The sequence below is a fragment of the Ailuropoda melanoleuca genome, chromosome 11 (genome assembly GCF_002007445.2).
Source record: "Ailuropoda melanoleuca isolate Jingjing chromosome 11, ASM200744v2, whole genome shotgun sequence".
Classification (NCBI taxonomy): domain Eukaryota; kingdom Metazoa; phylum Chordata; class Mammalia; order Carnivora; family Ursidae; genus Ailuropoda; species Ailuropoda melanoleuca.
The window spans coordinates 39411981-39427469 of NC_048228.1; the positions used below are offsets into that span (position 1 = coordinate 39411981).

A 15489-nucleotide genomic window follows, 5' to 3' on the forward strand; every position below is an offset into this window, starting at 1 on the left:
TATAACCATTCTAGTGAATTTGTAGTGCTGTTACTTAATGACTTATAATGTTAGACATTTTTCATAGACATGTTACCCATTTGTATATCTTCTTTGGTTAAATGTCCATGTCTTTTGTCTGTTTTTTTTTTTTTTTAATTGGGTTGTTTTGGTTCTTACTGCGTTGAAAGAGTTCTTTTTATATATTATGGATACAAGTCCTTTCTCTGATATTCGACCCACGGGGAGTGGGGGTTTTGTCCTGTCTTTCAGATCAGTTCAGCCAGAACCAAAGCTGCTGGTTTCTTTACTGTTGTGTCAACCCCACCAGGGGGGGTAGGAGGGGTTCGGAGTAGGCCCAGGCAAGCGTGCCACAAGCTCCCATTACTCTTCACTAAACTTAATCATTTTTTCATGAACAAGTGTCTCTCAATTTGTTTTTTGCCTTTGGTCAGTTTCTAGATCCCTGAAATGATTGTTTTGGCAATTTTGTCCAGCTTTGTATTGTTTTCTTTGGGAGAGGATTTGTAGAACCCTGTACTCTGGAAGTCACTGGTAGACAACAGGTCTTGACTTCATTTTATATAGAAAATTTAACTTTTTATAATAACCTTTCATTTTTATTGCTATAATAGCGATACATGTCTGGGGTATAATTTTTAGGAAATAAGTAAAAAGGAGAAAATAATAAGATTCTGTAACACAGAAATATGTACTATGTTTGCTTGCATCCTGTAGTTTTTCTATGAGCTTATAAACTTATAAAAACTTACAAAAACAGATTGGGCTTGACATTAGTTTTATAGTAGTCTTTCCCCCCCCCACATAGCAGTATATTGTGAATATCTAGAGGTCTCATTTGTATAAGATAGGAGTCTTGCTCACTGTTACTTGCCCCTTCCCTCTGTTTGGAGACCAGACTAATCCAGGACAGCCTGGGAAGAAGCCCCAGCTTTTCTTAGGCATTGCCAAATTGCCCTCTAAGAAATTTTAATCCATTTACATCCACTGCTTCTTACCAATATTTTCTCTTTTCAAAAAATTTTCCATGAGTAGAAAGGATGACAAATGGCTTTACATTGTTTTTGCCTACCTTTGATTTCTATGATCTTCACCACCTCCTGAGAAAATCTATTCTATCTTTAGAAGTGATTACCATTTCTTCTTCGTATGTCTTAAAATCTGTTTCCAGATAACTACCATTCACTCTCTGGCTTTGTCCTCTGAACCACATGGTTGCTCTTTTAAAATCTGGAAGTGTTTCAACCCCAAATCTTCCCATTTGAGTGTAATTATAGCAGGTTCTTCATTCCTTCCTCACATAACACAGTTTATTTTTTAAATTATTAATTTTTGAGTTGTTTTAATTTTTCAATTTTTCAATTTTAAAAATTTCTTTGCTTGTCACTTCATCAGAGTCTCCCAGCCGTTTATTAATTGGTTAAAGTTTGTTCTCTGGTAGTTTTCTCAAGGAGGGTTCAAGTGTACAGTATTTTCTTAGCCTTTGTATATTCAAACTATAGCTTTTATAGATGAAGGACAGCTTGGCTGGCTATTAAATTTGGCTCATGAAGTCTTTCCTTAAATATTTTTTAAGTCTTATTCTGTTGTCTTCTGACATTAATCACTGCAATCTGTAAGTTTGATGCTACTCATTTTCTTTCCTTATTATGACATGATTTTTGCCTGGCTGCCCAAAGGACTCTTTATTTTTGGTCTAGTAATTTCCCTAGAATAGATCTTCATGTGGGCTATTCTAAGGTGTGTCTTTTCAGTTTGTAGATTCAGGGCTTCTGTTGAAACCAAGTATTTGTGAATTACATCTTTAAAAATTCAACTCCAAGGGCGCCTGAGTGGCTCAGTCATTAAACGCCTGCCTTCGGCTCAGGGCGTGATCCTGGGGTTCTGGGATCGAGCCCTACATCAGGCTCCTCCGCTGGGAGCCTGCTTCTTCCTCTCCCACTCCCCTGCTTGTGTTCCCTCTCTCGCTGGCTGTCTCTATCTCTGTCAAATAAATAAAATCTTAAAAAAAAAATTCAACTCCATTATTTGGTTTTCTTCTTCAGAGACTAATAACACATATACTGGAGCTCATTAAATTGATTTCTGTAGTTATGTCTTAAATGCTTGTCATTCCTTTTTTTTACTGTTTCATTATGTCTACTTTTCTCATTTATGTCCTGTACACCCCTTGCTGGGCTGTTAATGGCTTCTGTTCTCCTTTGTGCTCTTGATGATTTAGTCTTCATTTCTGAAATGTTTTTTGTCTTTTCCTTTTCTTCCCTTCATGATTTTGCCAGTGTCCATTCCACATTCACTATGGACTGATTATCTCTTCCCTAAATTTTTGCATTTCAGCTTTGTGGTATCTTTTCATCGTAATCAATTCATTAACTTTTAATTGTGGTAAAATATACATAACATAAAACTTACCATTTTAACCATTTTTCGATATATGATTCAGTGGCATTGGTACAATCACAATGTTGTGTAACGTTATCCACTATGTGTAATGATTATCCACTTCCAGAACTTTGCATCATCTCCAACATAAACTTTGTACCCGTTAAATAACTACCCATTCCCTCCTCCGACCCCTGGCCCCTGGTAACCATTGTTCTATTTCCAGTCTCTAGGAATCTGCCTATCCTAGATATCTCCTAAGTAGAAACATGTAATTTTTGTCTTTTTGTGTCTGGTTTATTTCACTTTTGATAGTGTTTTCAAGCTTCATCGATGTTATAGCATGTGTCAGAATTTCATTCCTTTATAAAGCTGAATAATATTCGTGTATATACATACCACATTTTGTTCATCTGTTGATCGACATTTGGGTTGTTTTTCCTTTTTGGCTGTTATGAATAATGCTGCTATGAACATAGGTTTCCAAGTATCTGAATCTTTGGCTTTAAGGAATATACCCAGAAGTGAAATTGCTGGATCACATGGAAGTTTTATATTTAACTTTTTGAGGAACCACCTGTTTTTCATAGTGTACAATTGTTACATTGCCACCAGCGATGAATGAAAGCTCCAGGTTTTCCACATCCTACTCAGCACTTTTTTTCTGTTTGTTTTGTTTTTTGTTTTTGTTTTGTTTGTTTTTTAATAGCCATCTTAATGGATGTAAAGCAGTATCTCACTGTGGTTTTGGTTTTGTTTTCGTTAAACTGCAGAATGATCCCGATGTAGTTTTATCTTTTTCTTTAATGTTGCATCCTTTTAAAAAGTTTTTATTTAAATTCCAGTTAACATGCAGTGTTATATTAGTTTCAGGTGTACAGTATAGTGATTCATCACTTCCATACAATACCCTGTACTCCTCACAAGTGCCCTCCTTAATCCCCATCACCTATTTAACCCCCACCCTGCACCCACCTCCCCTCCAGTAACCATCAGTTTGTTCTCTATAGTTAAGAATTTGTGTTTTGGTTTGCCTTTCTCTCTTTTTTTCCCCTTTGCTCATTTGTTTTGTTTTTTTAAATTCCATGTATGAGTAAAATCATATGGTATTTGTCTTTCTCCATATGGCTTATTTCACTTAGCATAATACACTCTAGTTCTATCCATGTCATTGCAAATGTCAGGATTTCTTTCTTTTCTATGGTTGAATAATATTCCATTTTGTGTGTGTGTGTGTGTGTGTATGTACACACACACACACACACACACCCCATTATCCATTCATTAGTCGATGGACACTTGGAGAGTTTTCATAATTTGGCTATTGTGGATAATGCTGCTATAAACATTGGGGTGCTTGTATCCCTTTGAATTAGTATTTTTGTATTTGAGTAAATACCTGGAGTGCAATTGCTGGATCATAGGATAATTCTATTTTTAACTTTTGTGAGGAACCTCCATACTGTTTTCCAGAGTAGCTGCCCCAGTTTGCATTCCCACCAAGAGTACTAAAGGGTTCCCCTTTTTCCATATCCTCACCAAAACCTGTTTCTTGTGTTGTTGATTTTAGCCATTCTGACAAGAGTGAGGGTGATATCTCATCGTAGTTTTGGTTTGTATTTCCCTGCTGATCAGTGATGTTGAGCATCTTTTCGTGTGTCCGTTGGCCATCGTATGTTTTCTTTGGAAAAATGCCTATGGCTGATGTCAGAGGTTACTGCTTGTGATCACTATGGTTTTGATTGACATTTCCTTAATAACTAGTGATATTGAGCATCTTTTCATGTGCTTATTGAACATTTGTATGTTGTCTTAAGAGAAATATCTATTAAACTTCTTTGCCCATTTTTGAAGTGGGTTGTTTGTTTCTTTTGGCTGTTGAGTGGCAGAAATTCTTCACATATTCTGGATATTAATTCCTTATCACATAAAAGATTTGCAAATATTTTCTCCTATTCTGTGGGTTGTCTTTTTGCTCCATTCATAGTGTCTTCTGATGTATAAAAGTTGTTAATTTTGGTAAAATCAAATTTATTTTGTTATTGCCTGTCTTTTGGTGTCATTTCCTTATTCAGTTTTGTTCTGTTAGGTTACAGTTTCCATCTGCTTCTTGGTAAGGGTTTTGTGATGAGTTATTTTAGGAAAGTCATAGTGCTTTTTTTATACTTTTTTAAAGAACTGTCTCCATATAGTTGCTGGTAATGTTCCTTTTTTCTTACTCATATTTTAGTGAGATGGATTTTTTGTGATATCAGTAGCAAGAGGTGCCAGTGGGGTGTAGTGATGGGGGGCCAATGCAGCTTTTCAAGTTATACAGTCCTGGGATTTGATCTATTGCTACCGAAAGGACTATTTTCTTAGGCATGGCCCCTGTTGGCTCATCTCTCCTTTGCCTCTCATAAGTGAACCTGAGTCAGGAGGGTTCTATGGTCTTTTCTTCATCAACTTGCTCTCCAAGGGAATGAAACCTATGGTGATATAAGTGGTGTATTTTTCTGGTGCTTCCTGATATCTGCCCCTTGTCCCTACTTTCTGCCCCTTCTTTCTCCTCTTCCTTTAAGCTATTAAGCCCCATTCAGCTCCCTCTCAAAGTGTACTCTATCTTTAAAGAAACAATTGTAAGAGTTTAAAGACCTTTCACTGCTGCGTCCCTACTGGCTCTCTCCAGACTCCTCACAGTGCTGTTGTGAGGTCTGCTGTATGCTTCCTGTCCCATCTTCAGCTGTAGCATCACTTACATACAAATTCGAGTTTACCTTTTTCTGTCTTCTGTTACTTTTCTTTCATCCTCTTCTTTTTTTTTTTTTTTTTTAAGATTTTATTTATTTATTCGACAGAGATAGAGACAGCCGGCGAGAGAGGGAACAAGCAGGGGGAGTGGGAGAGGAAGAAGCAGGCTCATAGCAGAGGAGCCTGATGTGGGTCGATCCCATAACGCCGGGATCACGCCCTGAGCCGAAGGCAGATGCTTAACCGCTGTGCCACCCAGGCGCCCCTCTTCATCCTCTTCTTAATCTGTGTGGTTTCAGGTGAAGTAATAAAATTCACAAGATTTTTCTGGGTTTATTTTTACTAGTTTCTTGAACATTTCAATAATACTAGATAACATAGGACTTGTTTACAATTTAGACTAAAAAGATTAAAAAGATATTAGTTGAACTTCCTTGTGAGATACAAGATGATCTAAGATGTTTTTAAGTATGTTTATTTGGATAGAGAAATCAGGTTTTTTTAAAAAAAAATTTTCTCTTGATTAAACCTAGCTTTTCTATAAATGTTTAAAGATTCTGAAATCTTAATTTTTCCCATCATAGACCTCCTTGGAGATTGATTTTTTAATTGAGGTATAATTGGTATATAGGACATTATATCAGTTTCAGGTATACAATGGAATGATTCAGTATTTGCATACTTTGCAAAGTGATCGCTGCAGTAAGTCTACTTTTCATTTGTCACCATACTTAAAAATTCTCATCACAAAACAATTTTTATAATTTAGATACAGTCTCTTAGCAACTTTCAAATAGGCAGTACGGTATTAATTGTAGCCACCATGCTGTACTTCACATCCCTATGACTTAATTATTTTATAGCTGGATCTCTCTCCAGCCATTTGGCCCACCTCTCCACCCCACATCTCTACCCTGCCTCTAGCAACCACCAGTCTGTTCTATCTATGGGCTCAGTTGCTTGTTTGTTTAGATTCCATGTAAAAGTGAGATCACATGGTATTTTGTCTTTTTCCTTCTGACTTATTTACCATAATGCCCTCAGGGTCCATCCCTATTGTCAAAGATGGAAAGGTTTTATTCATTCTTATGGCTAAATAATATTCCATTGTGTATATGTGTGTGTGTGTAAATATATGTGTATATATGTGTATACCTATATAGCTATGTAGATACACATACATATGCATACACATACCACTTTTTTTTTTTATCCATTCATTCTTTGACGGACAGTTAGATTGTTTCCATGTCTTGGCTGTTGCAAATAATGCTTCAGTGAACATGGGGTGCACATATCTTTTTGAATTAGTGTTTTTGTCTTCTTTAGATAAATACCCAGAAATGGAATTGCTGCATTATACGGTAGTTCTATTTTTAGTTTTGAGGAACCCCTATACTGTTTTCCACAGTAGCTGCCACCAATTTAAATCCCCCCTAAAAGCGTACAAGGCTTACCTTTTCACATCTTGCCAGTACTTGTTATCTCTGTTTTATAATAGCCACTCTAACGGCTGTGAGGTGATATCTCGTTGTGGTTTTGATTTTTATTTCTCTCATTAGTGCTGTTGAGCATCTTTTCATATACCTTTGGCTATTGGTTTGTCTTCTTTGGAAAAATGGCTATTCAGATCTTCTGCCCATTTTTTTAATCAGATATTTTTTTGGTTTTTGTTTTTTTGCTATTGAGTTATATGAACTCTTTATACATTTTGGATATTAACCTCTTTTCAGATATGATTTGCAAATATTTTCTCTCATTAATTAGGTTGCCTTTTTATTTTGTAAATGGTTTCCTTTGCTGTGCAGAAGCTTCTTTAGTTTGGTGTAGTCTCATTTATTTTTGCTTTTGTTGCCTTTGCTTTTGGTATCAAATTCAAAGAAATTATTGCTAAGAGTGACATCAGGGAGTTTAGTGCCTATGTTTTCTCCTATGAGTTTTATGGTTTCAGGTCTTAATATTCAAGCCTTTAATCCATTTTGAGTTAATTTTTATGCATTGTATAAAATAGTAGTCTAGTTTGATTCTTTTGCATGTGGCTGCCTAGTTTTTCCAACATCACTTATTGAAGAGACTGTCCATTCCCCTTGTATATTCTTGGCTCCTTTGTTGTAAATTAATTCACCAAATATGTGTGGATTTATTTCTGGGCTCTCTATTCTGTTAGGTTAATCTATGCGTTTTTAATGTCAATACCACACTATTTTGATTACTATAGCTTTGGAAAACAGTTTGGAATTAGGGAGTATGCTACCTCCAGCTTTGTTTGTCCTCAAGATTGCTTTGGCTATTTGGGCCTTTTGTAGTTGCATACAGATTTTAGAATTATTCTATTTCCATGAAAAAGGTTACTGGAATTTTGATAGGGATTGCATTGAATCTGTAGATTGCTTTGGTAGTATGGATACTTTAACAATATTCTTCTGATACATGAGCATGGGATATCTTTCCATTCATTTGTGTCAACTTTATGCTTTCTAAAAATAGAATGCTTCATGTACTTTGTTGGATTGATTACCCATGGATTCTAGCTTAAGAACCATTGTTCAGATCTACAAAGCATGTAGATATTGACAGATGCTACAATATGTTTGTCTAAGGATAACTAATAAGATACTCCTAAATTGCTTTGATTTTTAAAATTAATGCACTAGATTTGGAAAAAAATTGATTTATAGAGTGCTTATTTCCTTAACAATAAATGTTCAATAAATGTAAAAATTCTGACAGTCTTATCTGAAACTGGATTTTCCCCCTTTCATGTAAAAAAAAAAAAAAGTCTATAGCAAAGTATTCTGAGTGAACTCTATGATGTCATCAGGGTACAAGCTTCCCACCCCCCACCTTTTTTTTTTTTTTTTTTTTTTTTTTTTTTTTTTTTTTTTCTGTTTTACTGTCCTAGAGTTTAGCTTCTAGTTTCTGGATTGCTACATAGTCACAAGGTGATTACCAGGCCTTATATCTGTGATCTCAGCAGGGAACATGGATAGTGTGGATCAGAATGGGTTATCCTCCTGTTTAATAAAAGGAGTTTTTTTCTGGTGGTCCTAACACTTTCCATTTATATCTCATTGGCCAAACTTAGGTATGTGGCCATCCATATCTACAAGGAAGGTGGTTTATTTTAGCTGGGTAATGCTGCAAGGAATATTTTAACTGGGTACTTTGTTCCTCATCCTGTCAAACAAAATCAGAGGTCTGTTAATGGGGAAGAAGAAAAAAGTGACCCATTAGTAAACAACTACAAACTCTGCCACAGTGTCTTTTCAAAGAATTGGTTACCCCAAAGAAATTCTTAACATTTTTCATCATTGACTCTCTTCTGGTTGTGTGATAGCTACTTCAACATGCATTACCTTATTAAACTTTCAGAACACTTTAAAGTAGGTGGTGTTACTGCATTTAATAGATGAGGACCCAATCTTGGTGTAGATGGAAAATTTTTATAAGATGAAGACCCAGTCTTGGTGTAGATGAATAATTTTGTAAGCTCAACAGGCTGAAAGCGATGATGATTTATTGGCTACAGTACTTGTCCTCCCGATGACCCCTAAGTTGACTCAGCTGTTATGGCTGGACAGAGACCATGGGTCATTCTAATTGTTGCCTTTGCCCCTCTCCAAAGCTGCACATTTGACCAGAGGCTGGCATTCCTGTTGAGAATACACAAGTCAGTGACATACAGGTTTTCAAACCCAGGTACCCTAATTTCAGATGGAGTGCTTTTCCAATGATCCAACCGTATCCAAGTTAATATGATTGTCTAAGTCTCTGTGTAAGAATAATCCCAAATTGTTATCATTAATTTTTTAATTGGAATTTGAAGAGAATGTCCCTTTCCCTCCTAATTGTGCTGTCAAAATGGTGTTACTTTTTGTTAGTAAGGAGTCTCTTTGAGAGGTCCCTAGTTTTTCCCAGTTTTTATTAATTAAAAAAATACCAAGCATTCATAAAAGTAAAATGGATAGTAAAATGAACATTTCATATATTGGCCCCTTAAATTCTAAAATTTGCATTCTACTCTATTTGTGCCTATTCTTTCTCTGTGTGTATATACATAACATATACATACATATATACATATACATGAATACACTTTATATTTGACTTTAAAGTATTTGAAGACTTGACACTATACCCCTACTTCAGCATGCACCTCATAAGAATAAGGAACACTCTATAGGTGAAATAAATTAGATCTTACACAATGTTGTTAGACTTAAAAACATTCATAGAAAGTCTATCTAATATACGACACATACTTAGATTTCCCAAATTGCCTCAAAGAGACAAGGTTTTTTTTTAAACCAAGAACCAATCAAGATTCATATATTACATTTAAAGTTTGTGTATTTTAATTCCTTTTAAATCTAGAATCAGTCTTTCCTTCATGATTATTGATATTTTGAAGAGTTCAGGCCAGTTGTCTCCTTAGAATGTCCCTCATTTTGGATTTGTCTTGATTGACTGTTTTCTCATTGTCTCTTCCACTTATTCTTTTAGCTGTGTATTTCCTGTAGACTATAAGTGAGATTTAGAGGCTAGATTTGCATCAGCTTAAATATATGTGCAAGAATACTTTGTAAATGAGGTGTTCTGCATATTACATTGCATCAGGAGCACATAATGTCAAGTCTTCTCATGATAAATGCTGATAAATTTGATTTTTCGACTTAAGGTGAATATACCCAGATATCAATTATAAGGGCAATTTTTTTTTCCCTTGCAAAAACTATGTGATTTTTTTTTTTAAAGATTTTATTTATTTATTTGACAGAGAGGGAGACAGCCAGCGAGAGAGGGAACACAAGCAGGGGAAGTGGGAGAGGAAGAAGCAGGCCCCCAGTGGAGGAGCCCGATGCAGGGCTCGATCCCAGGACCCTGGGATCACGCCCTGAGTTGAGGGCAGACGCTTAACGACTGAGCCACCCAGGCACCCCAAAACTATGTGATCTTTGATGCTGTGAAAATCCTGTTCTCCATCAACTTTTCACTTGACATTTTAGTGTCCATTGATAATCCTTGATTGGGTAATCTGTTAAATGATTTGTGGAAGTTGAAGATTTTTTGATTCTCCTGTTTTTCCTACATTTGGCTGCAGGATTTTCTGCATGGAGGACCTTTACTACAAAACCCTTCTCTTCTAAATCTCATTTTTATTTACACAGTATATTATAATTACTTATAGTTGTTGTTACTCCTGGTGCTCCACCTAGCCCATATTTGGCCAGGAGGAGCCCATTTAATCTGGCCCACAGGTCTTTTTGACACATCCTATTAGTCCTTGACCATTTCCTTGCTTTCTGGAACAAGAAGTCTCAGGTTTGTCTTGCGCTTTCCTTGCACTCCTTTCATTTGGTAGTGGAGTGTCGTTCTACTTTCCACATTCCTGGTTAGATATAGTCCTAGTCCCAATTCCAGAGAGTTTTAAGGCCCACAGTTCTGAATTTAACCAGCAATGTAATCTGATTGTTCTTCAGAGTACCTTAAAATCCTGGTACTTAAATTCTTGGAGGCTGGCCTTAAAGAAATACAAGCTATTGATTTCAGTAGTCTCAAATTGATTTTTGTATTAAACTCTGCAAACAAAGAGCTGCATGTAGTGTTGTCCTCCTTGGGCCCATATAGAACCACCAATATTAAAGTTCTGGTCCTGTGTCATGATTAAGAGGTCAAGTGCTAGAGCCAGAGCCCCTGGGGGTTACATTCTCTAAAACTTACTAGTTGTGTAAACTTTGGCAAGTTCCTTTTTCTTTGTGCCTTAGTTTACTTATCGGGTGGGAATAGTAAACATGCCTACTGATAAGGTTGTTTTAAAGTTTAGAGATGTTAATTTTAAAGTACATACAACAGAGCTGGCACAAAATCAGCACCCAATAACTGTTGGCTATTAAAAAACTCAAGACTTGTGAAACTCATCCTGTTTACAAGATTAATGAAAGTATTCTCTTTTCAGGTTTTAATATCAGAAATATTGATGTTTCTGAGCTTTTCTGACTTTATTTTAAGGTGGCCAAGAAACTTGTAAATAATCCTATTTTCCTGTTTCACAAGAATAGGACTTTTCTCATTTCTAACAAGGGCACTGGACTCCCAGTGTGTGCTTTTTGTTCTCATCACGTCATTTGTGGAGGCAGAATGAAGTATCGGCCCTCTGGACTCAGACAGCCTTAGTGTGACTCTTGGCTATAGTAAATCCTTGATGAGACCTAGAGCGCATTGCTTAGATCTTCTGTGCCTCTGTAAAATGGGGATCACAGAGGGCTCTTCCTTCCTAGAATTTATTTACTGGGGTTTAACAAGTGAAGCCGTCTAAAGTATCTGAAACCATGACAGACATAGTCAGCAAACTTCATGTAAGTTAGCGGTTATTATCCTTCTGATTTTCTCTTTCTAAAATCCTGGTTTTCTATATGCTCTGATGATTCTTTTATTTTTTCAAAGTACTTTTATCAGTTGGGTGTTTCTCTATGTGTGTTTGTCTGTCTCAGAACAGAAATGGATTCTAGCTACCATAAGCCCAAAGAAACTTGAGTAGCAAGTTACAGAGTGGATCACCACATGAGAAAAACAGCTGAAGCCCCAGTATCAGGGCAGCTCAAGGACCATAGTAGCTCCAACAATGCAGATGGCAAGAGTTAATCTAGTGGTTAATTAACAGCTTTGAGAGCACTGCAGCTGGAACCAATTAGCGCCAGCCTTTTTCTGTGCCTGTGACAATCCACTCATGTGTCAGTGGCCTGCAAGAGAGAAAGGTCTGATGGACCTGGTAGGTAGCCTGAGGCCAGTTCTTGCTAAAGACAGGGTAGTCCTTTTCAGTGACAGTCCCTACAGAGTTATTCAGAAGGGTATAATCATTCCCCAAAAGACAGTTAGGATATGTTACTAGAAAAAAAAAAAAGGGGAAGTGGAGACTAGGTGACCCCAAACCAACAAATACTTGCTGTAGTCCCAGTGCATGCATTTTGTTGGCTATCTAAGCTACTTTTTGGTAAAAATAAAGTCGTTAAGAAAAAACAAAGTCACCAGCTCTTAATTATAAAAATTAATATTGGTATAAAATCCAAGAAATATGGGCTCTAGTTTCAGCCCTTTTTCACTGAGTGCACCATAAGTTTTGGGGGTCTGGTTTCTTTATTCCTAAGGTGATACTATAAGCACTTAATTGACCCCTATTATAGCGGTAAAATCCCAAGGTTTTTGTCTTTTTTTTTTTTTTTTAAGATTTTATTTATTTATGTGACAGAGAGACAGCCAGCAAGAGAGGGAACACAGCAGGGGGAGTGGGAGAGAAAGAAGCAGGCTCCCAGCGGAGGAGCCCGATGTGGGACTCGATCCAGGAACACCAGGATCACGCCCTGAGCCGAAGGCAGACGCTTAACGACTGCACTACCCACGCGCCCCCTGTCTTTCTTTTTAAATGTAGGAACCTATTTGCTTTTACACATGTACGCAAACACACCGCATATACTCCAGTTTTCAAGCTCAAGTGATGAATGGGAATACACACAAAGCAAAGTTTAAACAGTTAAGTTAGACTCAGAATACCTCAATTAGTCTTTATTTGTAACTTATTTTAAATCAAGAAAGGTAAGATATATGTTTGAAAAGGTAAAATTCCATAGATATTGACATTTATAAAGAAGTAATGTGTATCATTGTCTTAAGAGTAGAAGATAATTTCAGTTTAAGTAGAATTAATCATCAACGACTTCATTTCTACAGTTATTTTTTCCATGACTAAAAGACTATTGAATATTTATTACTTACCCGGAAGGAACATTATATTTGTAAGCTGCTGTATAAATTTTTTAAATAATTTAGGTATAAACCACTGAGTGGTAGAGTAGTTTAGGTATAAACCACTGAGTGGTAGAGTAGTTTAGGTATAAACTACTGGTAATATCTCATTGCTTCCTGCTAGCTGATTTCTTCACCAACCAGTCTAGACTTTATTATAGTATGTATTTGTGGTCACTGGTGAATTGATTGCGATGACTCGGGAAATACAGTTGTTTTGTTTCTTTATGTTTTTTTAAACATTTATTTTTAAAATGTTAACCTGAATTATATTACTAATTAAAAACAATAATCAGAGGTTCTTTTATTATGATTACATATAAATTTTCTGTGTAGTGTGGCTCTATATTGAGTAAACAGGTAGTTTAATTTACAGTCACTTCAGAGTCTGCAAGGTCCACTGTCTGGCTCTTCCTTGAAAACTTTCTAATCCATAACCCCAAGATTGCTTATCTACACTGTCTCCTAACAGGAGACACAACCTGCTGTCTGCAATTCTGACTAAAGGACAGAGTGGAGGACAGGGATGTTAGCAGAAAGAGCACTGATTCAAGGTGTTAAACTCAAGCATTTACAAGGAAACCTTAACTTTCTAATACAAACTTAGGGAATTATATATATATATATAAAATCATTATTTTATCATTCAGAAGTCTTTCTTACATATTTTAGGAGATTAGAGTTATATAGAGAATAATTAGATCATCAGACCACCAACCAAATGCCTTCTTAAACAGCAAACTTTAGACACACATTGAGTATAGAAATAATTGAGTGTATCTTCATTTTTTAAAGGAGAAATCAGAATAGTTTTCTGGAATAATAAGGTTGATGATGATGGTTGTAATGATTTGTAACAGTCCATAATTACTGAGTGTACCGAGGTCTCTTCTCATTCCTTTAGGTATATGAATTCATTTCAGTCTCCATATCTGCATGAGATAGGAACTCTTAGCATCACTATTTCACAGATGGGGAAATAGGCACACAGAAGTCAAGTGTCTTGTCCGAGGTTCACAGCTATTTAGAGCAGAATGAAACTTGAAACAGGAAGCCTGGTTCCATGCTCCAAAACACTATGCTGTATTGTCTCAGTAAGAAGATAAAAGAAAAGTAAGATAAAGTGTGTAGGATTTAACCTTATATTGCCAGCTGTTTTTAATGCTACATTTTGAGAGTATTTTCAAAGTTTCATAAATACTGGTTCCTTTTTGGCTTCTTGTTCACCAGATGTACCTGATTGACTAAAATTTCTCATATGTTCAGTTGTAGGAGATTGATCGGTTTTTAAGCCCCCACAAAAAATTATTAGGTATCATAAATTTGGTTTAATTAATAAATTCATAATTTCCTTAGTAACAGGTCATAGTTACTGCCCATACTACTACTCTGTAGTAGCTAACACTATCATAAAATAATATTAATAGATACTAAGTCTATGGTATTATCTATAATATTAATAGATACTAAATCTCTATTGTAACTTTACATTTGCTGAATTTTCACTAGAAAAATCTGGCTTTCAAATATGACCTACCAAAATATGTAAACATTTCAATGGAAGTTGATCTGATTCTGTAGATTATAAGATTCAAAGTTGAATTGAGTATACAGGGGCCATACTCAAAATCAAGATTGTAGAATTAACTTGTTATTATCTTGGGTCATATATAGAGTTGATTGTAGTATGATTCTATAGTTATATACAAACTGCACTAGGACATTAATATAAATTTAACTTTAAGGAGAGGAACATGGACCTAGAGGAGGATGAAACTCTTACCAGTTCTGTGACTTCTGCCAAATTACTTAAATCTGATCTTTGTTTCCTCAGTACCAAACTGGAGGTAAGGTTCCTACTTTTAGATAGTAATAGCTACATTAGTTGGCACTTACAATATCTACACTTTGATTGGTTGCTACATTCATGCTCAGAGTTAAACTTTCCCCCAATCCACTGCCTCTATCCCCAGATAAAATGGTTTGCATTTTTCCAGCTTTTCCATGTTTAGACTCATAAATACATAACATTTATATAGCACACATGCTTTAAAAAGAAAATCCCTCATTTAGTCATAAAAGATGAATTTTAATATGGTTTACTGTAATACTTGGGGTACAAATTTCTGTTAAAAGGAAGAAACATTTATTTTTCATTGTGACAATTTGAATTAGTTAAATGTAAACTGTACATACTTATAGTATGTACAGTCTTGTGAATATGTTTAAATTATAACTACCTGAAATGTTGCTGTTTCAGAGAGAGAGTATTTTGAACTTCAGTGAGAATTGAGCTGATTTTATGTGCCAAAATATTAATGAGATATTCACAGATGTAATTAAATCAGAGAAAAAAATGTTCACTCTACTTAAATATATTTTTTCCAAGACTCCAAATTGAAACTACCTTAAAATGGCATCTAGATACATTTTCATCTTCAGAAACCCTTTGTTGTTCTAGGATCTGCATGGAGTTTCAGTGATCTTATAAATGTTTCCTTTTCCTGTTAACCAGGTACTTCTGAGTCACGCCCCTTGGTTACTGTAATAATTTGTCTTAGCTACTGCAGTGTATTC

General features: G+C 35.7%; 1 protein-coding gene across 7 annotated transcripts in view; it reads left to right on the forward strand.

Moving 5' to 3' along the window:
* Window positions 1–15489, forward strand: part of FAM13A (family with sequence similarity 13 member A) — a 339281-nt gene that overhangs the window by 37754 nt on the left and 286038 nt on the right. For 4 of the 7 annotated variants that reach the window (XM_034671514.1, XM_034671512.1, XM_034671516.1 and 1 more), the window contains exon 2: window positions 14658–14759. The exons of the other annotated variants lie outside the window; for them this stretch is intronic. In XM_034671514.1, the coding sequence (XP_034527405.1) occupies window positions 14658–14759 (102 nt within the window). The remainder of the gene's footprint in view (window positions 1–14657; window positions 14760–15489) is intronic. 7 annotated transcript variants of the gene reach the window in all.